Source organism: Phoca vitulina, unplaced genomic scaffold (genome assembly GCF_004348235.1).
Source record: "Phoca vitulina isolate PV1807 unplaced genomic scaffold, GSC_HSeal_1.0 scaffold5, whole genome shotgun sequence".
In the NCBI taxonomy this organism is placed as follows: Eukaryota; Metazoa; Chordata; class Mammalia; order Carnivora; family Phocidae; genus Phoca; species Phoca vitulina.
The window spans coordinates 29416235-29442072 of NW_022589708.1; the positions used below are offsets into that span (position 1 = coordinate 29416235).

Below are 25838 nucleotides of genomic sequence, written 5' to 3' on the forward strand. Positions count from 1 at the left end.
ATTGCAGCAGCTAGCAGAAATGAAGGAGGGATTTTAGTCCTCTCCTAGGGCAGTGACAGAGCTGGAGAAGAAAGAATCGTGCTCTTCTGTGCTGGGAGCGACGTGGACTTGAAATTTGCGGGCAAATCAAAAACAGCAAAGAGCAGGGCCCCCCAAATCAACCAGGCCGATATATCCCCGCGGGGTACTTAATGGAAAGCAAAGTCACACTCCTCATGAAGAGTCCAGGTTAACTTAAATACAGAACCCTGTTCGGGTCTGGAGGCCCCGCGCGTCTCTCCGGCTGCGTGAAAACTTGCCCTTGGTTTAGGCAGGTCGTTTGAAGAACTCAGAACTCCGACAACCAACAGGCCCTCGGGACGCGTCCCTGGCCGGGGACTGCCCTCTCCAGCGGGCAGCTCCTGCGGATGCTGTCCAGGCATCGCCCAGGGGGAAAGGTTGCAGAGCGGTCGGAAGGCGCGGGAGGAGTCTGGCGGTGATTGATGGCGAAGGGACGAATGAATAAAAGTACTTGTCTAGGGACAGCAAAGACCCCGACCGAGCAAGCTGCGGAGGCTACTTGCTCTGGCATTCCCTCAGCGTTTCGTCAGAGTCAGACCCGCCCGCGGCTGAAGGGAGGCGTGCTGGCCCCCGGAGCCGGCTGGAGGCGAGCTGCGAGCAGAGCTTCCCGGGAAGGAGGTCCCCGCTCGTCGCTCTGCGCCTGGTGCTCCCGGTTCGCGAGGTAAACACTCCGGCTTGGTGTGGAATTAAAATCAGTGATTGAACCTTGTCCTGGGGCCTCAGGTCGGGTTAGTAGTTGCGGATATATATATATTTTTTTAATCTAATAAAAAAGAAAAGATGTATAAAATACAATGAATTGTGTTGTTGGAGTAAAGGAGAGCGCATGAGAGTCAGAAGCCACTTAAAGGGGACAGAGGCTTCCGACTTAATGCTGAGACTCCCCCCAAGTCGGACGAGTTGCGAAGTGCCAGTCAGCCGGTGCTCTCCGGGGGGCTCCGGGGCATTCCGAGCGCAGGCAGCTGGGAAGTAGCGGCTTTCATCCGCCCGGAGGAGTCTTGGCGTTCAGACACCGGGTATCCGCGTTCCCTGCGGAGCAAAATGCAGAGATTGGCATATGCCCTTGGCCTCTAGCTGCCTTGATTTCCCAGTTCCCACGCGTGTCTAGTCAGAACGTACGTGTTTCCTCGGGGCACACCAAGGAACTCAGAGCTCTGCCTTGGGCACCCATCCTTCTCGCCCTGGCACACCCCTTCCAGAATGCCCCGCCCCACTGCGAGTCACTTATCCCCCCGGGGAACGCCAGGGAGAAAAAAAACACGGGGGAAGCTGGATCGGGAAGGGCAGTGGACGGGCGCAGGAGGGTCACGCGCACCAGTGCAGCACTGGCGCGCAAACTTGAGTTACATTTGCTCGCGGGTAGTAGCCGCGCGGCTGCGCTCTGCCGGAGCGGGTTTGCAGGGGCGTGGCTGGGGTAGCTGACCCAAGCGTCCTGCCTTTCTTCTCTTGCTGGTCTCCAGACTCCAAGCTGCAGAGCAGCCACCCGACGCCCACTGGAGCAGGCAGCAGCATGCAGCCTCTGCTAAGTTGGCGCGGACGCGCCCTGGTGGCGTTGATCCTCGCCTGCGGCGTGGCGGGGGTCCAGGGAGAAGAGAGGGGATTCCCGCCGGCCGGGGCCACTCTGCCACTTCTGGGGCCCGGAGACATAACGACGCCCCCCACTGAGGTTTCCTGGCCCAGGGGTTCCAACGCCAGCGTGCAATGGTCTTCTGCACCGCCGCAGATGCCTAAAGCAGGGAGAACACCTGGAGCCCCGCCACGCACCTTCTCCCCTCCCCCCTGCGAAAAATCCACCGAGATCAAGGAGACTTTCAAGTATATCAACACGGTGGTGTCCTGTCTGGTGTTCGTGCTGGGCATCATCGGAAACTCCACACTGCTGAGAATCATTTACAAGAACAAGTGCATGCGAAACGGCCCTAATATCTTGATAGCCAGCCTGGCTCTGGGAGACCTGCTGCACATCATCATTGACATCCCCATCACTGTCTACAAGGTAAAGGGTTAATATCGACGGGAGGGTGCCTAGTTAGGAGCAGGGAGATGCAACGCTTACTCAAGAAGATCCATCGCCTCCTAAAGTCAGTTATCACGGGAAATAAATTCCCTACTGGTCTTTAGTAACCTTAGGCTAAGCCTCGATCAAGTGTAGTCCTCAGAGCAGCAGGATCAGCATCACTGGGGAACTTGTTAGAAATGATATTTTATGGCCCCACCTCCGACCTGCTGATTCAGAAACTCTGGGATGGAGTGCAGTAGTCTATATTTTAACAAGCTCTTCATGTGATGATGATGAACTGTAAAGCTTGAGAACCACTGGTCCTGAAGTATCTAGTCCCTAAGCCCAGCTCACCGGGTCCATTCTCTCTGCAAAGGTGTGGTCCGTGGATTGGCAGGATTGATATCACCAGAGAGCCTGTTACAACTGCAAGTGCAGTCCAGACTTAGAAAAGCAGAATCTGCATCTTAAGATATCTAGGTGATTCATATGCACATTAACCTTGGGAAGCATTTTTGGGGAGGGCCCTGAAAGTAGAGGGGATGGAATGGGTTTTTAGGAAACAAATGGGCTAGAAGCAAGAGAGCCAGACAAGTGAGTACACCAACACAGTCCCCCTGCTGTGAATGACTGTAGTGTACCGTCTCTTGATTGCAGGTCTACAGTGGGCCCACTGAAATGGATAGGTTACTTCCCTTTACTACTTTTGACAACCCAGAAGTAGGTATTTCACCATTTTACAGATGACTGATAAGATGTTCAAGGTCTCACAGTTAGTAAGAGATGGAGGTGGGAATCAAGCCCAAATCTATCAAGTCCAGAGTGCAAGTTGTACCCTCATCGATTACCTTGTGAACAAACCAAAGGGGGCTCAACGCAAAATCTCTAAGGATTTCAGTAGCTAACATTACTGCGATTACCACGGGCATCGGAGGAAACAGCAGGGAGAGCTAGGGCAGGACCTAAACCCCCACACTATTTGACTCCAGGTTGCTTTAGAACTCTAGACACATCCCAACGTCGCTGGGTCTCAGGTTCCTCAATCCTACAATGAGGCTGTTAGTGCCCACTTACTGGGGTTTTGTGGTGCTAAGAAAAATAGCCTAAGTGAAAGAACCAGAATATTTTAAAGGCCCAACAGAAGATTTTAAAGGCCCATGCAAGTATGTAAAACTGCTTACCCATCATGCTCAGTAATAGGAATATCACACAGAAGAACAGAACCAAAGTGTAAAGGAATGGGAATGTGCTTTGGGAATTTGCCTGAAGGTAGTCCAGGGCTCAGTACAAGGGGAAAATATGGCATGGAGGGCTAGAAAAGCATCATTGGTGGCAGCGGGGGCGGGAGGAGAACTCAAGATCTTTGTTGAGAAGGAGTCACCATAAGGCATGCCTTTAAGTCCTAATCCAAATAACCATTCTTTAAGGGAATTTTAGCAATTTCTGAAGTTTAGAAATAGAATTCAAATTAAGAGCCAGGCTCTAGAAGGAAACACTCCCACAAATGGTAGATAAATAGAAGAAATCCTAAAATCTGCATGGTAACTGGTTCTTCTGAAGTCTGAGTGTTTCCTGGGAGAGGCACAGTCTGAAATGGGTCCCTTAAATGCAGTGACAGTTCTATTAGAGCCAGAAGTGATGCACTTACTTCTTTAGGGAGTCCCACAGACCAAGTCTTACCATTCCAATTTGGCAAAGGATTCCAATTCAATTCATCAAAACTAACTTGAGAAACTATAGAGTACAAGGTATTGAGAAATTTTTAAATAAGCACAAGAAGAGCCCTCTGAAAAGGGAGATTGCCATCTAGGTTTGCTAGGCTTGCAGAGAATTTTGTGAAAGTTCTCTCTGGGGAGGTCTCAGAAAACCCCACATGTCCAACTCAGTCTGAGACCTTAAGTCAGCCAGCAGCTGAAGTGCTGTATGGAAGATGGGGTTGAGGACATTTTCTTGTAGATGGGTTGCTTCTAGGCCGGTTGAAATCAGCTCTTCCAGGACCATCTTACTTTGTCTATCTGGTCAAATGATTACACTCGATCAACCTGAGGATATCTGACTCCCAGGGGGGCACATAGCTTTTACTTCCATTTCAATTTTCTTTATGATTTGCCTAGGAAATTACATCATTTTGCCTGAAGCCATTCAGTCTGCTAAAGCTGTGTTTTTACTTCTGAAGTAAACAGACTAATGAGTCATTACAAATCTGGCCATCTAGTCATCTATGTTGGTCATAAACAAATCCATCACAAGGGATAAAGTCCCATTGCCAGGTTTGCCAACATGGAATCTTACATGGGAGCCGTTGGTTTATTTTTATAGTGGCATAAACCTGTGTCACTTGAAGCATAATATAATAATAATGGATGCCATCTATTATGCACAGGTTCTTGGTTTATTTCACTAAATCACTGCAAGAAATCCTATGTCATCCCCGTTTTATGGGAAAACTACGTGTTAGAGAGGTGAAGAAGTAACTTGCCCAATGTCACACCACTGGATAGTGATGAAACTAGAGCTCCAATGCATCCATCTGGTCCTAGAAACTGTGGTCCTCCCTGTCCCTCTGCACGGAGTGAACTCAGACCCAGCATGCCCTTCTCCTGCATGGAGTATTGTTAGAACCTCATTTGAGTGCACTGGTGGAATTATATGATACACTAACACACAATAAGATACGTGGCAAATGTTTTCAATTCTAATCTGAGTCATTTGAAGATTTCTTTTTTTTCAAGATTTATTTATTTATTTGAGAGAGAGCATGAGTGGGGAGAAGGGCAGTGGGAGAGGGGCAGAGAGGCAGAGAGAAGCAGACTCCCCACTGGGCAGGGAGCCCAATGCGGGGCTCCATCCCAGAACCCTGGGATCATGACCTAAGCCGAAGGCAGACTCTTAACCGTCTGAGCCACGCAGGCGACCCCATTTGAAGATTTCTAGCTCCTGAAATCCTTTTCAGATGTTCTGCAATATATAATATGGATAATATCGCTGTTTGTTATTCCAGAAGATTTATTTACCAAACACCCAATTCAGACTAGTTAAAAGCCATTTATTCCCCTAAATAACTGTGATAACATATAAGTAAGTTTTTAAAAATGCATTTAGAATTTCAGCATAGTCAGGCATGATACTTAACACAAAGTAACTTAAGTGAATTATGAGGGCCATTTCAATTTATCCTAAAGTGGGAGACTTGAATCTCTAAACCAGTGATTTCTCATTTTGTTTCTGTGGGGTTTTACAATTCTCTTTCAGAATCCAGTTTGTTGTATATACTATATAAAATTTATATATATATATTATAATTAATATGGCATATTAATTTTATATATCTATATATAAAACATAAACAAATTTTCATTCTTATCATAAACACACACACACAACATTCACAAAACTCTGAGGGGTTCATAGAACCCACCCATCCCATCTGTTGGCACACCCAAGGGACCAGAAACGTCCGTGTGAATCTATTACATTAATCTGGAATTCAGTAAATCCAGAGTTCAAAAAAGTTGGCAAACCCCAAAATGTTATAGTCTTTGCTACTGCTGGAAATTGAGACAGAACTTCACAGGGAGGGGCTGCTGTGAGATGCTGACAAACCTCAGGCTATAGATCTGTTCTGCCTTGACTCCCTCAAGGCACTGGGTCTATGGAAACTCCCTGGTAGAGTCAGTCCTCTCACCAGGTCTCTTGTGTCAGAGAGGAAATCCTCTGACAAAGTCCAGAGAGGTGTCTTAAGACACCCAGCAGAGAGAAGCTGTTGAAGTGCTTCACATATTCACCTAAATATGCTGAAAAGAAGAGCCTGGCTTACCCTTCTCGGCAGCACATGGTAGGGCTCTAACACGCTATGATACGTCAGGCCGTCCAGATGAAAATGAAAAATGCAGTCGTTCAAAGAGGACATTTAAAAGTATATATGTATATTTAACACATATATACATATACAAACGGACAGGTGAATATCATTTGGCACAGTGCCTGGCACATAGTAAGCAAAGAATAAATGTTACTAGAATGTGTGTATGTATGAATAAGAATGAACATTTTGAAGTTTTTTTTTCAGCTTTTGCCATTATAAACGTGACTGCAAATAATATATTCATATAAATGGCTTTGCACGCATGTGTGACTATATCTGCAGGATAAATTTCTAAACTAGAATTCCTGAATCAAAGGATATATGCATTTGTGATTTTGATAGATATTTCTATATTGTGCCCCAAAGTTATTATGGTCCTCTTAGTTTGAATCACTATTTTATGTAACTTCTCCATACAGATATACATGTATTAATGTCTATCTCTAATATATACATGGATCACCATGCCAACATGTGCATGGTCTATATCTATACTTGAACTAAAAGCCAGGACTTATAAGTATCTGATGGGAGGATGAATCTCTCCTTATTCACAAGCTAATCGTGTCCTTCCTGCATAGACTGCAATGAATGCGGTAACCTAAATGTCTGTTGCCTGTGAGAATCTGTCTAACTACTAAGTGGTAGTAGCACTGATGTCAAAGTTGTCAAAGCTGTGTAAAAAGCAAAAGAGCTAGGCGTACTTCTGGATGCTGTGAAGGTTTTATGTTGGTTGGTTGGTTGGTTAGTTGGTGGTTGGTTGGTTGGTTTGGCTTGGTTTGGTTTAGCGGTGATATTTAACAAAGCTTGGTTGCAAGTTGAAGCTAAAATTTATTTAACTTCTTTGAACTTCTCAAGCAATTAAAAATTCTTGGGCAAATAATAAGTTTTTAAGTTATCTCTGGATTTTACTTAACAATTTCAGTCTGTGCTATATTTGCGTGGGTAACTGAGTTAATACAGTTAATTCTCAAATATAACTTCCTTTATGTGTAAGCAAACTGCATTTGCAAACAAATCTGCTTGTGAACTGTAAGACAGTAACCGATAAGAACATTAGTTTGATAAAGATCCACATTTAATCAGCTGTCCAGTGGTGGTGGAGTGCCATTGGATGGCTTTGCTGTTAAGATTTTGTAGGCTACTATTAGAAGCAAAGGGCCTGCCTTCGTAACTCTGAGAGGCAAAATTGCTGATCTTTAATGTTTAACTAGTTAAAGTAGGGTACACCTAACATTTAAATGCTGGCATGTAAAAATGTGGAATTGCTTCACTGAATCCACAAATGAGTTTTGAGTGAAGTGACCTTGACAGGTAATCAGACATTTCCTGCTTGTGACACTATCTTTCTGAACAAACTTACCTTTCTCACTTCCAGTCTTAGACTACTTCTAGTACTTAACAAGTTTGTGTGTAATTGACTAGTTTCACAGTTAGAAGTCAAAGTCAATTGAACACCATCAAATTTAACTTTTGAAATTATAATTTTCTGGTCAATAAGTGGGGGTTTATGCACATAGAACAATACATGAAGTAAAAGTATCATTGGATAGGGAGTCTGATTTCTTCCAAGATAATAACACTCTTCCCATCCCCAGCTAAGTAACTGAGATATTTTACTGAAATTTTAGTAATATTTTTTTTTTAAAGATTTTATTTATTTATTTGACAGAGAGAGACACAGTGAGAGAGGGGAACACAAGCAGGGGGAGTGGGAGAGGGAGAAGCAGGCTTCCCGCCGAGCAGGGAGCCCGATGCGGGGCTCGATCCCAGGAATCTGGGATCACGACCTGAGCCGAAGGCAGACGCTTAACGACTGAGCCACCCAGGCGCCCTTAGTAATATTTAGAGATGCTCTAGTAGCAGAAGTTCTTTGAACCCAAAGCAGAACCTAGATACCTTGAGATTCATTTACCTAACGCAAAGAAAATTTAAGGAGCACCAATTAAACACATTTAAAGTATAAGCTTTTTAAAAGTACTAATCAAGAGTTAGACTATTAGCTCTGAATGACCTAGAATCAACTGACAAATAAAACTAATAGCCCAACACCCACCTAGCATAGTGCCTGCAACTCTCAATACCAGGCAGATGCTTGTTGACAAAAGATGTTATACATAAAATGTAAGGACAGTGGACTTTTCTAATCATATTTTTTATAACTGCTCAGATGAAAAAAGGAGGAAGTTTGCTCCTGTTCTTATATGAGGACATTAGTCATAATTAAATAATAGGTCAATAGCATAATTCAAATAACCCAGGACCTCAAGATTTCATATTCCCAATCCATTGCTCCACACGTGGATTCCTGTGACAAAATGATTGGCAAACTCGTGGCCTTGGGCAATGAAAGTTCCCTAGGTTAACTTTATGGTACTTCTTGTATTTACCTTTGATCTGCCACTTGGTCACTCCATAAATCCAAGCCTCTTAAAATATCAAGGCAATGTTTCTTTTAATACACGAAGGCTTATCTATCAAAGGCTTTACATCTTTTCTTTACTCACTTTAAATGAGTTGGTCAAGATTGAAGATATTTCCATAGCTATACAAGAGGATGACAGAGCCAAAACCCTGTTGTTTCAAGGCTGGGGAGCCATGTTCTTCATTTCTCAAAGAAAAACCATATAAGGTTATCTCTGTGTGGCTAATATGTTTTATAGTTGATTAGTTTTAGAGAAACATGCCAAATGCTAATAAATGATTAAGTGCTTTAAAGGGTGTTGACAGATAGAGCCTGAGTTGAAATAAGATTCAAGATATAATTTATGATGTGAAACATTCTCTTTCAAGACTTTACAGAGTTAAGACGAGGTTGATTATGTTTTGGAAATAGCTGAGTGTGGTGTGTTGGGTATACCTTAGCCAACAAGTTCTCTCATTTTAGACTTCTGTTCTTCCCAGTGCTTTTATCTTAGAGATTGATTATTGCTCTTTTCCTGTAGACTCTCTGGTGAAAATGTAAACGAATAAGAAAACAGCCAAAGTGTGGTGGTACAAGAGAGAGAAAGAGGCTCATGCTTGAGTCAGAAATGTATTAGCAAAGTGGACTGACACAATTCTCCGCCGTTCTCTGTCCCCAAGACTCTCAGCCATACCTGTGCCCCCTGACTTGTGTCCTCTCTCTACTTCTTTCCTCTTTAGCTCCATTGTAGTTTCCAGAAAGGAAGAAAACTATTCTCTGGATGTTTACATTGTACATATCTTCTTCCCCCCTCGCTCAGTGTTTTCAAATTATTTTAAAGGGCTTTTAGATTCCATAGTAATCAAATGTCTTCTCATCGTAGCTTACCAGTGTCCCCTAAGATAGTGTCTGGACAGAATTCGGTTTAAGATGTGAAATGATTTAATAAGGTTTGTGGACTTCACAAAGTTTGCAAGTCTCTTTCTGAGCCATGAGACCATCAAGTTGTAATTCGTGCTTCTTCAAGTGTCATAGTGATCTTAGAGGATACAGTTCAGATAAGTGAATCTACTAATATGCTCGGTTTGGAAAGAGCATTTCTTAATGCTCTTTGTTGAATTCTTCAGAATGTGTAATGTGTCAGGGAGTTTTTAAGCACAAACTATGGATATGCTTTTAAGTTCAGATAATAGGAGAGTTGTTATAGACTGTTATAGACTTGGAAATAGATTTCATTGGCCTGTTATAGACTTCGAAATAGATTTCATTGTAACACTAGTAGGAAAATATATTTAAAGTGAACTTAAATTTCTCCTAAGACATTTATTTTTGATCTTTTTCTCTATCTCTTTGCTTCTCCTGGAGATTTTGTTTCAAGAAACTTAATTCATCTTCATGGAGTCATCATTCCATTTCAGCAAGTCATAGGAGTGTTTCCAGAGCAGGAAACACCCCCTGTTTTGGGGTGTGCCTGCAACAGATTCCCGGAGACAGAGTCTCTGTCTCACACAACTCCAGGGGGCACTGTTCACATTGTGGTCTGTTTCAGTGTCACCCCTGGGGGATAAGCTGGCATTATTGCTGACCACATATTTCTAATTCACACGACCTAATCCTTAAGTGATTAAGTGTGTTTTAATGGATGCAGGATGGAACTTGTAATTGATATTTGTCCCCAAGGGCATGGGTACACCGTATGTCAAAATAATATTTTCTATGTACTTGACCATCAGCTTACTTTAAATTCTGTCCCTATATGTGATTTTTAAAAAGAAATGGAAATCCTTGAATGAGGGTGCTCTATCTTTAAAAAGCCAGTTCGAATGCAGGAAAAACTCTTATCTGCTCCAGGAAACAGAGATAAAACAGAAAAATACACCCTTTCCCAAAGTTGTGAAACACAACTGCTCCATTCTTTACCTCTCTTGACTCTTATTGTAAAAACATTTCTATAATACCAGCAATTTGAAGGAAATGTTCACAGCTCATCACAGCAATCTGGCCAAGTAACCCTGGTTGGTGTTAATACGTGGCTCACCCAGCCTCTGAAACGATCATCTCCTACAGCATCTCCATGCTTAGGGCATCCATCTCCACCAAATTTACAACTCACGCTCCTCATAGGGTCCCATGAGATGGTGAGAAACAGTAGGTTTGTTTTATGTCAGTCATTTCCCTGGCAGCTTTGAGTAGGAGAGGACAGAGAGGAATTTTTGCTTTTCACCTTTTCTAGCCTGCTTGGAAGGCAGAACTCCAAAAAGAGAAGAGCCAGCCGTCACCCTCTATCCCTCAGGACCCTGGCTTCATGTGTCAGGAAGACCTGATCTGGAAGGAGGAAGGAAGGGCCTGAACTAGACGATACAAAAAAATAAATGCATAGCCATCTCCGTTCTCTAAAGAATTTGCTTCAAATGTGAGAACTGAAAGTTCATGACAAAAATTTTAATCACAAGATTTCTGCCTTACGATCGCATTCATTCTTTTCATCCCTCCACGTGCTCATTCACTGCTAATTAACAAGCTTTTAATGAGTGACCACTGTGGGTGCCAGGCACTATGCTGGACATTATAAATGTTACAGAATATTCTGAAACAAATAAACAGTTAAAGCTCAGTATATAGTCTTAAGTAAAAAAAAATAGAAAAAGAAAATAGTGTATATATATGGTTAATGAGGCGATTGAACATTTATTAGTGCGAGACGGTTAACTTCCGAATTTCCTGACTTTATGGGGCTTGATTCCTTTGGGCATTAACATTGGTATGTATTAACAGGGTTTTTTTCCATTTAACTTCTCAAGAATGTAATTTTTAATTAAAAAGAGAAATGAAAAATGTAAATCCCCCAGTTGGAGAGACTTTGTAGGACTCAACAATACTTATAAAGAAAGGATATTTATTTCCTGTTCAAGCAATCTATCCTTTTAGAAATTAAGAAAAAAACTCCATAATATAAAAATAACTTTTAAATGTAATATAAAAATAATGTATTTGGATGCTATGGCCTTTTATCTTTCTCAAACAGCTCTTCCAACATAAAGTAATGAACTCATGGTCATCTTTGAGTAGAAACCTTATAATCAGTATGATCACGTCTTTTTTTAAATCTAGTGTTGATTATTTGTTTTTATTCATACAAAAGAAATGTTCTAGAGAAGCAGTATAAGCTGTAGGGGAAAGGGATCAGCACAAGCGTGGCCTCTCATTTGTCAAATGGACACCACATTGCTATAGGACCTAACAGTAACAAAAGCTCTTCTTTCGATGAGCCATCATGATGTGAAAACCAGTAACAGTTAATGGGAGTATTTTCTAACTGGCTCACATTTAATAAATGGTAGGTAATATGTATTCAAACTTAATTTTAAGCAGGAGCTAAAAATTTAATTCATGTGACAGGGACCTCGAAACAATACAGAACTCTAACATTGACTTTGCAGTTAGGGAGACCTGTTTGATTATGTGCTTGATTTGTGTCTGGTATTCAGATCTTGCCCTTAGGTTTTCTAATTGAATGGGGTAAAGTCTCAAAAAAAAAAAACCTAAGCATAAGGAATAAGAGTGTATTATTGCTGGGTTTAGAGTTAGAATTGCTTCCTCTTGCAATAAAGAGCATCAATTTCCCCTACAAAAATGAAAGCTATGTTGTTGGACTTCAAATTAGGTGTTGGATGTCATGATTTTTGTCAACAAATAGTGAAATAATTAATTTCCAGTTATCATAAAAATCTCTAAGAACATTCTTTCACCAAAATGTAAAGATGGCATTTTGGTTGAGAGTGATTTTTGTTTTTAAACTTAAGTAGCTTTTCTCTCACCTTCACTCAGGGTTTTGTTTACCTCTAAACAAGAGGTTGATGTCTTTGCATTTTAAATAAGCTCCCAGCACTAGATTGCCCAAGACTTACTGGAAGACATTAAGACCAAGATGAGCATCAGTAGTGGGCCTGGTTTCTGTGACTGGGTGTCTGCCTCCTCAGCATCTCGACAACGCCTTCTGATTGGAGAGAGGCAGGGGTTGCCACAGTCACCCTTCTCATTATGAAACAATAGAAGTGACAGCCTGCACTTTGTCTCTCATCTTTTGTGGCCTCTCAGGACCAGCAGCATTCAGGCCTGAATTGAAAGTCTGAAAAGCTGAAAGCTGATGAAAGTTAATTAATACTCCCTAGTTTGCAGTTCCTTTCCCTTTGGAAGGGTAGATTAGAAAATTGTAATCCCTCAGTTATGATTAGGTTTCTGACTATCTCTGTGTTGAACTTGAAGAGAATAGTTACAATTTTCAGTTTGTGTTTCCCTGTGCCCTGTGATAACTTGGGTCAGAGGTTGGGCTGCAGGCCTCCCAGTGGTATGAAGAGCAATCATCTAATTTCTAGGTTGAGCCAAAAACAATAGTAACCTCAAAACAGGGCCGGGATTCAGTGCAGAGCTCATTTCCATTGGCCAGACTTCTTTCCCTTCAGCGGCCTGAACACTCATTCACCTTGATTCATCTGAATCCTATGTGATACTAATATTTGCATATTTGGATATGATTTGAAACAATAAGATATTTGATAATTTCCTAAGTTTTGGATATTATATGAATAAAATAGCTAGGTGAGGGCGCCTGGATGGCTCAGTCGGTTAAGCGTCTGCCTTTGGCTTCGGTCATGATCCCAGGGTCCTGGGATCGAGCCCGAGCCCCACGTTGGGCTCCCTGCTCAGTGGGGAGCCTGCTTCTCCCTCTCCCTCTGCTACTCTCCCTGCTTGTGCTCTTTCACTCTCTTTCTCTCTCTTTCTGTGTCAAATAAATAAGTAAAATCTTTAAAACATTTTTTTAATTTTAAAAAAATAAAAATATTCTAAAGAAATAAAATAGCTAGAGGATTAGGAGAAATTTTATTCTGCGTCTAGATATTTTACCATTGACACATAACTATGGGTTTACAAATACTAATCTTGATTTAAGTCTAAACCATCTTTTTTTCCTATGGTCAGTTTCTGCAAAACACTATATAGACTCTAGAACCAGACCGTATGGGTTCACATGTGCATCTGTTACTTAAGTGAGTAATAAACCAAGTTACAAGGACAAGTAACCATGTGAGTAATAAACCAAGTAAACCAAGTATATTACTTGTCTAATGAGATAAAGCAAATAACCTCGAAACTTAGTGGCTTGAAACAATACACATTTATTATCTCACACTTTGTCTGTGGGTCTAGAATTCAGGAACCAGAGTGGGTGGTTCTGGCTCAGAGTCTCTCTCTCATGAGGGTGCAGTTAAGATATTTCCCAAGTGCTGCAGTTTTCTGAAGATTTGCCTAAAGCTGGAGGATTCTCTCATTCATACACCTGACACATTGGTGCCAGTCATTTTCAGGAAGCCCCAGTTCCTCACCGTGGTGGCCTGTCCATAAAGGGGCTTGAGTGCCCTCCTGATATGGCAGCTGGTCTCCCCGAGAATGAGGGATCCACCAGACTGCAAGGAAGAAGCCACAGGCCTTTTGTGAACTAGTCTCAGACATCACACCTCATCCTTTTGGCCACATTTTGTTCACTAAAAGAAAATTATTAAAGCCAACCCACATCTCTGAGGGAAGGGAAATGAGGCTTCACCCTTTGAAGGGAGGAGTAGCCGAGAATTTGTGGACATATTGAAAATCAACACAACATGTTAATAAACCCCTAAGTGCCTCAGTTTTCTTATCTATAAAATGTGCACCAATAGTACTATCTTACAGGATTCCTTTGGAGATTTCAGTGATACTGTATGTGTAAAGTGCTTAGAAAACCCATCACAAGTGCCATATAAGTGTCAGTTTTTTTTTCTTCCTTTTTTTTCCCCCAATTCATCTAAGGATAATCAGAATTATTAGAAAGAATATTGTCTGGTTAATTTATAGCAAGCTGGTCTGGTGGAGTCCTTGGAACTGGTTGGAAACTTTTTATTCTTATGTTTCCAAGGGCAATTGGCAGTTCATAGCTGGTTCAGACCTGAGGTATCCTGAGTCTTCCCCCATTTCAGTAAATGGTCCCACCATTCATATGACAAACCTCTTAAAATTTCCTGACTCCGCATATCTTATATCCAACCCATAACAAGTCCTGCTGGCTCTACCTTCAAAATATATTTCGTCTATAACCCATTCTATTCAGCCCCCGGTCACCACAAGCTCCGGCTTGACCCCACATTCTATTCCACATTGAGCAGCCACAGTGATCTTTTTAAAAGCATAAATAAGACCGTGCCATTTCCCTGTTGAAAAGCTTGCAATGTATTACCTTAAAAAATTATTCCAACTCCTCCTTCTACAACTTCATCTCCTAGCCACTATAGCCTTGATAGCCTTCTTCCTGTCCTTTCAGCCCACTAGGCTTATTTACTTATTTTTACCCCAGGACCTTTGCACTTGCTCTTTCCTTTGTCCAGAATGCTCTTTGCATGGCTTACTTTCTTATTTTAGTCCGGTCCCTTACATGGTGCCTCTTCAGAAAGACCTTGCTGAGAAGCCTATCAAGAAATTACTTAAAATCCCACCATACTTTCTTCATATGATGACAATACCTGTGTGACACCATGTTGAATATTTGTTTGTTTTTTTTTAATCTACCTCCCTCATTAGATTATAAGCTTTATGAGAGCAGGAAGTTTGCCTGGTTTATTGATATGCATCCTGTACTCAGAATGGTGTCTGGCATATATTGAATGCTCAATAAGTGCTTATTGAATGAATGAATGAATGAATGAGCAGAATTCTGAATCAATTGATTAATCCAGAAGTCACAAGTAGAGACTAGTCGGACCCACAGATATATTTTTGTTAAGACAATGTTATATGTGGGGCGCCTGGGTGGCTCAGTTGTTGGGTGCCTGCCTTCGGCTCAGGTCATGATCTCAGGGTCCTGGAATGGAGCCCCGCATCGGGCTCCCTGCTCTGCGGGAGTCTGCTTCCCCCTCTCCCACTCCCCCTGCTTGTGTTCCTGCTCTCACTGTGTCTCTCTCTGTCAGATAAATAAATAAAATCTTTAAAAAAATAATAATAAAAAAATAAAAAAAAGACAATGTTATATGACAGTGTTTTTTTAAAAATATGAGTTAATTGACACCTTTTATAATTATGAGGTTTTATATAAAAATTCCAACTTTTTTGACTAAAATCAAGAAGTTTTTTGTTTTGTTTTGTTTTGTTTTTTTATTTCTTGGCAAAAATCATGTCATGGTTTTTAGCAGCTTCTCCTTTTAGATGGGATTTGCCCCATACCCCGCCACTCTCTATTACTGACTGATACCAATGACTTTCCTACACCTGGCCCCCTCCACCCTCTGCCTGGCCCTGTTGATTTCCAGGACCCTAGATTAAGCGTATCTGTGGTAAGTTTGCCACCATCTGGCCTACATGTCAGGGTAACTTAGAAATGAAATTGATCTCATGCTGGGGCTCCAAGTCATATTCATACTAGACACAGTTCAGCCTTTGGTGCCATTATAAAACAATCCCCCAGCTTGACAAACTCCACAAGGGACCCTCACTAGTGAAAGGACGGAAAGACTCAATTGTGTTTCAAAATAGTTTTCACTTTGGGAAGATTATTCTTTAAAACATTTTTTAAAAACATCAATTTGAAAAACTTTTCTTTATTTTCAAAACCTCATGAACACTCAATCCAGATGTTTACCTAAAGTGATTCATTAACCAGTGTGGGGCACACCCAGTTGTCCCAGGGAAGAAAATAACTGAGCTTAACAATAGATGGTTGCAGAGTCTGAAGTCAGACGAAGAGAAATATATGTATAATAGCAAGAACTCTGTCTTTTTGCTCACTGTAGAGCCGGTGCCTATATATTTTAGGGGTTTGAATATTAAGCATCCGCTACGTGACAGGAACTACATTAGGCAGTTGCATAGGCCTTATTCTGTCTTAAACTCCAGGGATTCCAGAGAGCAAAAATGAAATAAAACAAACAAGTAAACGTTATAATACATGCAATAATTGTTGATAAGTGCTATACATAAAAAGGAAAGTGGAGTAGGGTAAGAGAGATGGGAGCCTGGCCGGGTACTGTACTAATAATGTGGTTAAAGTAGCTCATGTTGAAAAGATTAGCTTTGAGCAAAACCTGAAGGAGGCAGGGGAGTTCGCCGAGTGGATCTGTGGGGAAAGAGCCTTCCAGAATAAGGAGACACCTAGAGTAAAGCCCGAAGGCAGGAGTGTGTCTGGGGTGTTCAAGGAGCAGTGAGTAACTATTCCCGCTGAGTTACTGGGCCGTCAAGTTGACTACAGTAAAGAATAAGTATACAAATGCACACACTGTTCTCCGTAGGAGCAGACTAGTCTCCCCAGCTGAGGAACGTTTATTATCTGTTATTACCGTTTATCGTCTGTATTTTGGTTTGGCCATGACCTGAGCATGTGAGAGACCCCGTGACTGTATAAGAGCGGTTTGCAGGGCAGCAGGCTCCGTTTTCTAAGGGGAACTTACAAGACTGACCCCAGTTGGCCCCATGGTAGCGATCCTGAGCCTGAGCTACTGTGTATGCATAACAAATTCTCATGAACTGGCTGCGTTTTCATTATTCCCAACCACGCTCCTGATCCATATATCGAACACTGGTGCTTTTCAAAGGGGTAGTCCATGAGGAAAAGAAGAAGAACTGGAATTGCTTATCTTACTCCGTATGTTAATTATAGTCCACTAAGTAATGCGGTTCAGAGGGCACTATGTGGCTATCTCCCTAACAGACCTTCATGTCTTCTCAATGCAGCTGCTTGCCGAGGACTGGCCCTTTGGAGTTGAGATGTGTAAGCTGGTGCCTTTCATACAGAAGGCCTCCGTTGGCATCACTGTGTTGAGTCTATGTGCCCTAAGTATTGACAGGTAAAAGCGTATATTTAAGCCAGTTATATCCTGAACACTATACGAGTGATTGCTGTGTTACTTAGAAAATAAACTATGTAATTCAATAAAACAGGCTCTGCCAGCTTGACAGATAATTCTGTTTTGTTCTTCAGATATCGAGCCGTTGCCTCTTGGAGTCGAATTAAAGGAATCGGGGTTCCGAAATGGACAGCAGTAGAAATTGTTTTAATTTGGGTGGTCTCCGTGGTTCTGGCTGTCCCTGAAGCTGTGGGTTTTGATATGATAACCTTTGACTACAAAGGACGTTACCTGCGAATCTGCTTGCTTCCTCCTACTCAGAAAACAGCCTTCATGCAGGTGAATTTTACCTTTTCTTTCCTTTCTGTTCTTGCCTTATAAATATTTAGCTACGTTCCCCCCTGATCCTCCCTTCTTGGGAAGCTATTGATTGATGACTGTCCTTGGCATGAATTAAGAGTGTAAGCCCCAGGACTGTGGGGCGAAGGGTGACTAATGACCCATGCTGCAGGAAGCTAGGTCACTACTTGTGCAAGAATTCCCCAATGCCCAGGGATGCAGATAAACCAAGTTCACGTGAGAGAATCGATCTGGATTTATAGCTTCTCTACTCAACTCCCCCAGAAGGACTGACAAGTACTGCATGTTCTGCATAAGACAACATAGCAGTCATCAGAGGGACTGGATGTTTCAGTGAATTATCAAGTAGAAGATGCCCTGATGTGGATGGATTCTGAAAGGCAAGCCTGTCCTCTCTCTAAAGGGAGAGCCGCCATTGCAAAGAATTTTTCATCTTGGCCACTTATTCAAGAACGTTGAATCAGGAAATAGGGGGAAAATGGCAATGCTGGTATTTGTAGGCAGATCTTAATTTAAGTGTAAAAGACTCTTCCCACCAGAATGGGTCAAGAGGAGTTCATGTACTTGGTCCAGGTGTCACCCAGGATTATTTTCTATTTTACATATAAGAAGACCATACACAACTTTAGGGATTGCATATATCATGGTAATGAAAAGAATTAAGAGGGACATTAATGTGAAATTGAGAATGAGATTGCGGACTTCTTGTTTCTTATCAGTTAAAAGGGAAAAGTACTGCATGGATTACATAAATTCTGCTCCAACAAGATATATCTGGAGCAACAGTTTAAAAACAAAGAAAAAAGAGCAGAAATAGAATAAGAGAAAAGGCATAAGTCATAAGCAGCTTTGATTTTCCAATTGGTAAGTTAGATTTATACACTTCTTAGCAAAATGGTTTGTATAGACCTTTCCACATCGATTTTTTTCCAGAAAACAGACTTGTTAAAGAGTGAAAGCTTCCCTTAAACACAAGGATGTCTTCACATATTCAGATGTGGTATTTTGCACAAATGCATTAAGGATAATTTGCTTATGTAAAGGCAAACGTATTTGGAATACCGTATATTTTAATCTCCTCAATTGCTTAAATTTTTATGCATAATTACAGCACACTGCCTTAGAGAGTTAAAATGCTCTTTAGGGAAAGTTTGTTTCATTTAGTATAAGTATTTAATTATTTGTTCAGTAGATGTGGCCTGAAAGATTCTATATAGCCTTTATGAAATGGATCTACTCTAGAATAATTATTCCTTGATGAGTATGTTGGCTGTTTTTTTTTTTTAATTTAGCATTTGGCATATAAGATTTTTTTTTTACAGAGGAATGTTAATCATACAATTCTCTTTTCTCCATAGTTTTACAAGACACATAAAGATTGGTGGCTATTTAGTTTCTATTTCTGCTTGCCATTGGCCATCACTGCCTTTTTTTATACCCTGATGACCTGTGAAATGTTGAGAAAGAAAAGTGGCATGCAGATTGCTCTAAATGACCACTTAAAGCAGGTAAGAGAACAGAAATATGTGCTGACTCACGATTACAATGATGATTATGAATAAGAAAAACCAAAATTATTATACACTAGAGCATATTTCCTTTTTCTTGCTTCTGGTATTTTTTGAATATCTATCTAGAGATACTCTATTCTACATAATCTAAAAGAATCTAGAAAGAGCCATTACTTTTTATACATGAATCTATAGTCATTTTGGTTCTAATTCATATTAACTATTCAACTTAAAGCTCAGTGTTCAGGATTTTTACAAATACCAGTGACTTTTTGTAAACAATATTAAAGGTTCTGTTTGGGAAGAGAGACCGCTGTGATTATCTGAACCATCTATTTAGTCTCTTGCTATGGCTTTATTCCAGAGACGGGAAGTGGCCAAAACAGTCTTTTGCCTGGTCCTTGTCTTCGCTCTATGCTGGCTCCCCCTTCACCTCAGCAGGATTTTGAAGCTCACGCTTTATGATCAGAATGATCCTAATAGATGTGAACTTTTGAGGTAAGAAAGGTAAAATAGACAGAGTTTTGTAAGTAAATGCCATTCAGAAGGTTTTTTTCATCGATCCCTTCCGTAGGCAGAGAGAGTACCATTTTGCTAGCCCTCAGGGAGCAATTAAGATTCACATTTTTTATCTTCACACCTATTGTAGAGGAAAGAATCAAGGGGACTTGTGAGAACACTGGGAATGGAGAGGCAGAGCTGTTAAAATGATGAGCTGGCGCCACAATTGGAAATACCAGCTCCGATTCTCCTTTGCACTTTGCAAAGCCTTCTTCGCAGCCAGCTCAGCACTTCCAAATGAGATTTTATTGTAAAAGAGAGAACTGGGCATGGGCGGAGGGGCAGGATGGCAGAGAGAGACAGAGAGAGGAGTCATCCTTAGCAAAGACCAGTGATAAAGCCAAAAATTATGGATATGGATAATTTCTTTTCTTCACAAAAGTTAGTGAAGTTTTCTTCCCAAGTTTGTCAGGAATACATGCATAAAGCAGTGTATTATTCACAGACATGTTTTCGGTCGTTCTTTGCAGCTTTTTGTTGGTTTTGGACTACATCGGCATCAACATGGCTTCCCTGAATTCCTGCATTAATCCTATAGCTCTGTATTTGGTGAGCAAAAGATTCAAAAACTGCTTTAAGGTAGGAGTATTTCCAAATAAAAAGCTCTTTTTGACCTAGCATCAAATATAACTTTTCCAAACTATTCATACCTCTATCTAAAGAGATTTAGTGAATTGTTTCACAGTTTTCCCTTGCATTACATCACAGATGATTTTTTTTAAAAATATGAGTTCTATTTAAATCACTGTACTTGATTTTTGCCTGTAAATCCTCGTCATCTACTCCCTACTGCCTCAACCGATCAGTGGTACTCATAGAAATGCTCAGAAAATTAGCAAAAAGTACATGCATTAATGTCTGACAGATATCATATGATAAAATAAGAGCTAAACATGAATTAAATGCACTGTTACCATTTTTTTGGTAGGTTTTGGACTGTGCAGCATGGTTTGGATTATAACTCAGTTAGTTATAATATTCATCTGGACGTGAGAATAGCAAGTCAAATGAAGACATTTAATTCAGGTTTTACCTCCTCTTTTCCACCTTGCTCATATAACAGAGATGCGCTACTTGATGTGGAATATGTGTCATTATTCTTGATTTGGCTGCTTGCATTGTACCATCCATCCATCCATTCCTTCACTCCTTCAACAATCTAACATGAATGAAATGGTCCCCTTCCCTGATATGGACATGATCCATTTATCCCTGGTAGTTCATTCCTGGAAAGAACTTAGTTTCCTTGTAGAACTAAGTCAGTCTTAAATTCTTTGCCCACTCATACACTCATGGATCGCAGAGCTAGAATAGAACATTCATCAAGTTCAACTCTCATTTAATAGAACAGAAAACAATGGACCTCCCACTTTCTTAGACAGAGAGATTCTCAGAAAGCAAACAGTAGGAACAAAGTTTTGGATTAAAAAAAATCCAAGAAAAGAAATTTGGATGAACGAAACTGAGACATTTATATACCCTATAAGTTTATTGTGTGACAATATTGAAAAGGCACGTGAGCGTAACGTGCGGCTGACAAAAACCGGCAATGTGATGCTAAGTTCATTGACGTGGGAAGATGTTTATGACACCATCAGGTGAGAAAAAGCAGGCTATGGAATAGTACACACAGCACAGTTTTATTAAAATAAATCATACACACACTTCTACAAACATGCACATATACAGTCGTGCTTATTGATGTGTGTAATATTTCTATTTGCACCGGAAAACGTCTTGACGTATGTATTTATCAAGTATTACGAGAATTTCTCAAGTAATCAAGAGTAAATATCAAGCCTTGAGTGGCTTTCCCCTTTAAACTTAATGAAAAGATGAGTTTTCACGATAGACATTTTTTCTCTGTATTTTCTAGTTTAAAAAGTTACCAGACACGACTTACGTGATTATATGTTGTTAAAGGGAAAAATAAGAGAGCCTGGAAAGAAAGAGGCCGAGAACTCCTGATCATGCCAAGAAAGCCAGAACCCTAGAAAGTAGGAAGAGCCACCCCTGTGTCGCTGGCGTGAATGGTAACGAGTTCCTTTGCTTTGACAGTCGTGCTTATGCTGCTGGTGCCAGTCATTTGAAGAAAAACAGTCCTTGGAGGAAAAGCAGTCGTGCTTGAAGTTCAAAGCTAATGATCACGGATATGACAACTTCCGTTCCAGTAATAAATACAGCTCATCTTAAAAGAAGGCATATTCACTTAATGCCATGTTCTCTATTCTGGACAGAAGTCATTAAAACAATGAGGCATTTGCCAAACAAAACAACTGTGTGCTTGCACAAAACAATGTAAGAATGTAAGAGTAATTCTTCTCTTAACACTCACAGTGACACATGGCATTCTGTGAGCTGTTTACAGCCGGAGAAGAAAAGCAGTGAGAATTAAGAAAGCCTCATCGTGAAAGCACTTAATTTTTTACAATCAGCACTTCAGCGTAGCTCCTGATAGCTTCCAGTATTCTCGTGCCCCACTTACGTTTAAGCTGAGCTCACTCTGAATTCTTATTAAAGAAGTTTATTTTTTAAATTAATGTGAATCTGATATAAAGGAAAATGGTGTCACTGTAAAATGGAATTTTTAAATAAAGTTTAAATGACTCAATTTAAAATTTAAAAATAAAATCCTTCGAAAGACCTTTTTTATTCATGGTGTCACACCATTGGTTGGACAATGTAAAAGCAGTTTAGCTGGTGTATTTTGGTGACATTAGACACCTATTTGGAGGATCAGGAGGTAGTATCAGAAAGAGAGATTGAGGTTTTTGAAAATCATTAACCTTTCGACATTCAGAGAAGATCAGATGTCACAAAGGGAAAGAGAGAGGAGCTTTGGAATGCTATCCCGAAAGACTGTTTGAAATCTCCCATTCATGTACTCTGCAGAGAAAATGTTACCTACAATTTGGGGGGGATTATTAAAACATTCTTGTTCTTTCACTATTGTAGTTCAAACACTATTTGTTTAGTTTTGTCATCTGTAAATACTTAGCTACGATATACGACATGCAGATGATTAAACAAAGGGCTGGCCCCAGCGTTCATACCTTTACGGGGGAGAAATGCCTGCAACGTCATCATGGACAGGATGCGCGGCGCCTGGAGCCGGGTCCACACGGCCCCAGAGAAAGCAGCATCCTCTCCCACAGGCAGGGGTTAAAATGGTCTCTGGCATAGGTCTAATATGATAATGACAATACTATTTTTTAAAATCACAGAGATTAATCCATTTAACAGCTACCTGTAAAGCTTATTACTAATTTTTGTCTTATTTTTGTAAATAACTACTAGAAAACAGTTCTCGACGTGGTGCTTTTTAGTCACATACAGGCAAAACTGCTTTTTGGGACTATAAGAGCTCTTTGTGTATTATTGCCTCATTCTTTCATCTCCCCAGCAAAGTGCCTTAGGTTAACTTGGGATGATATGTGTGTGAAAATATGTCCAAGAGAGAACGGAAGGGAGAGGAAATGAGGTGGGGTGGGAGGAAACCCATGGGGATAGATTCCCATTCTTAGCCTGACGTTCGTCATTGCCCCGTCACATCAATGCAAAAGGTCCTGATTCTGTTCCAGCAAAACACAGCGCAATGTTCTCAGGGTGACTTCAGGAATAAATTGGGCCCAAGAGCTTTAGCTCCGTCTTAAAATATAACAGAGTTTCTACTTTTTTTTTTCTTTTAGTAACCCTGGGCCACATGTCGGAAATGAGCTAGCAGTGTGGTTCTCTGTCAGCATCTAATGTGATAATACAGTAAACCAAAACCCAACAATGTGGCCAAAAAGAAAGGACAATAATTAATTCACATGCCACATGGATTCTATTTACAGATCACTCACGGTCTTGTTGATTATTTCCTCCCCAATCATTTTCTCAGATGCTTGTCAACACAAAAGACATTTCAAGCTTTGGATTTTAAATTCACTTTGGGTGACTAATATCTTCACAGTTCATTAATATATTTTTTGTCCTCCTTAAGTTTTAGCTCCTTTTTATTACCTTGTGCTGAGTTTTGGTTCTTCTTCCTCATTTATATCCCAGCGCCCTTTCCTTCTCCATATCGGACTATGGTCTGTAATCATCTTGCCAAATTTTGAAACTGCACACAAAGAGTATATACATGTACTATTTATAATGAAATTGCATTCAGTAACTTTTCTAAAAATTTTTGATTTCAAAATTTTAGCAGACTGATAAAAGCTGGTAAGAAACAAACATGATCTCTTGACATAAAACCCATATGGCCAAAGGAATACAGCTTATAGCAAAACATGGGTATGCTGTAGTGAACTTTATAAAATTGTAATATAAGCATGTAAAAGAATTATATATTTTGTTTTCCTGTGGTCACTTAAAGTGGCAACTGCTGTGGTTGCTGATTCCTTATTATGTAAACAAAATCAATAAAAATTTAAATTGTTTAAAAAAAAGACCAGCTTATTTTTTACTGCACAGGAATGATTTCTTAAATACTAATTGATTAAGTGTTTAAAGGTAATACAAATGTTACAAATAGACATTATTTATGTTAAGCATACAATAATCAAGGAAGTATAAAAGTTGTTAAATTAAAATGCCAGGTTTCTGGTCTCCGGGCCAGTTGTCGTCCTCGTTGTTGTGTTTTATTGTTGTGAGTAACCAGACATACACACAGACATTCAGTTTTCCGAGGTTGATTATCTGGATGATAGTTTCCAATGGCCCCTCCTATCTACCAATCTCTGGTTGCCTGCCTTTGGAGCATTTCACTGCTTAATCATTATTGTACCAAAGGTCAAAGGTGAAAGGTTGAAATGAGCTTTTGGGATTACTCACTTCATTTCACAAGTTTCTTTTGAGTGTTTGCTATGTGTGAGGTAGGATGAGATTAATAAAATGCAAGTTTCCTATTTGATAAGAGACAAAGTAATAAAAAAATTTTAATACAATGCAAAAGGAAACGAGCATTAAATAACCATCTACTGACTGCTCTTGAGGTTCATGTGTTGTGTCTCTTAGCACATAATCCTTTTCTTTGTCTGACAAAACCCAGCCTAGTGTTCCAGAGGTTTCTATGAGTGCCGCCTGACCTTTGCTGGATTTCAGCTGCCTAATCTCAGCTGAGCATTAGAGATAGAGGAGTTTGGAATTCCTGTGCTCTGTGAGAAGTAAAGGAAGGGCAAGCATAGGCAGTACCCTATGCGGTCACTGACAAGAGCCTCCCTTCTCTTGAACAGTTAGTTGTCAAGTTATATTAATAATAATAATGCATGTGCATTTCGTTATAGTAAAAGTAGACAGAATAAATATAGTTTAGATTCTTGGAAGAACACCAAAAGATGTGGCAGTCCTAAGAAGGAAATGTCCAGAAATCCAAATACCATAGAGGCCAAGCTTGTGAAGAGAATTCTGGATGACTTACTTTCAGTCATTGGCCTCAGAAGTGACAACATGAAATAATCAAAAGATTGAATGAGTATACCCCAATTGAAAAATCCCAATGGACACTTCCAGGATTCAAGGTTCATGTGAGCACAAGGAATAACCCCATCATGTTAGGAAGGCAGCATGTGTAATGGAAAAAGCACCAAAAGAAAAAGAAAAAGAGAGAGAGAGAGGAAAGAAGGAGAGAAAGAAAGAAAGAAAAGAAAGAAAGAAAGAAAGAAAGAGGGAGGGAGGGAGAAAATATAATTGACCTCAAGTCAGTGAACATCTCAGAGCCTCAATTTAATTATGTCAGGTTAATATTATAATTATAATATTATAAAATATAGATATTAATATCCCCGGCCTAATTCTTAAATCAAATCAACAAATTTCTAGTATACTTATCAGGGTACCCTCTAAAATATAGGCATATACAAATGAAGAAGACAATCCCCGCTTTCTAGAAATTTACAGTCTGATGGGAGAGAGAGACAAATAAATCAAGCAGCTAATATGTTATAGGAACTGGTATATAGATACATACATGGTAAGAATTAGGGAGTTTAAGGAAATTCACCAGAGGAGTTGGTACATGAGTTGAGCCTTAAAGGAAATTTGCCAAGCAAAAGGTCCATGGCACAGGTGGCTAAATGACTATCGTGTGGGAGAACTGAGAGGGGTGGACAAGCATGGCCAGTTCAGGGAGAGGGCTTGACCCCAGCATGCTGAGGGAGGGCTGTGAGAAGTGGGGCTGGAGAGATAGGCAAGCCAGGGGGGCCTTGTGTTCCATGCAGTAGGGTTC

General features: G+C 40.5%; 1 protein-coding gene across 1 annotated transcript; it reads left to right on the plus strand.

The window, feature by feature from the left end:
* Nucleotides 1–619: 619 nt before the first annotated feature.
* EDNRB (endothelin receptor type B) lies at nucleotides 620–24060 on the plus strand. Its single transcript, XM_032402804.1, has 8 exons — nucleotides 620–721; nucleotides 1521–2056; nucleotides 17080–17192; nucleotides 17327–17531; nucleotides 18911–19060; nucleotides 19428–19561; nucleotides 20095–20203; nucleotides 21683–24060. The coding sequence occupies exons 2-8, from the start codon at nucleotides 1571–1573 to the stop codon at nucleotides 21815–21817; spliced, it is 1332 nt and encodes a 443-aa protein (XP_032258695.1). The 5' UTR covers nucleotides 620–721; nucleotides 1521–1570; the 3' UTR covers nucleotides 21818–24060.
* Nucleotides 24061–25838: the final 1778 nt, after the last annotated feature.

What these genes read in the sequence shown, in the direction of transcription:
- EDNRB (XM_032402804.1), top strand. Translation starts at nt 1,571, where the DNA reads ATGCAGCCTCTGCTAAGTTGGCGCGGACGCGCCCTGGTGGCGTTGATC. An exon ending in AGAAAACAGCCTTCATGCAG is followed by an intron (nt 17,532 to 18,910) that starts GTGAATTTTACC and finishes TTTTCTCCATAG; the next exon opens with TTTTACAAGACACATAAAGA. An exon ending in GATTCAAAAACTGCTTTAAG is followed by an intron (nt 20,204 to 21,682) that starts GTAGGAGTATTT and finishes TTGCTTTGACAG; the next exon opens with TCGTGCTTATGCTGCTGGTG.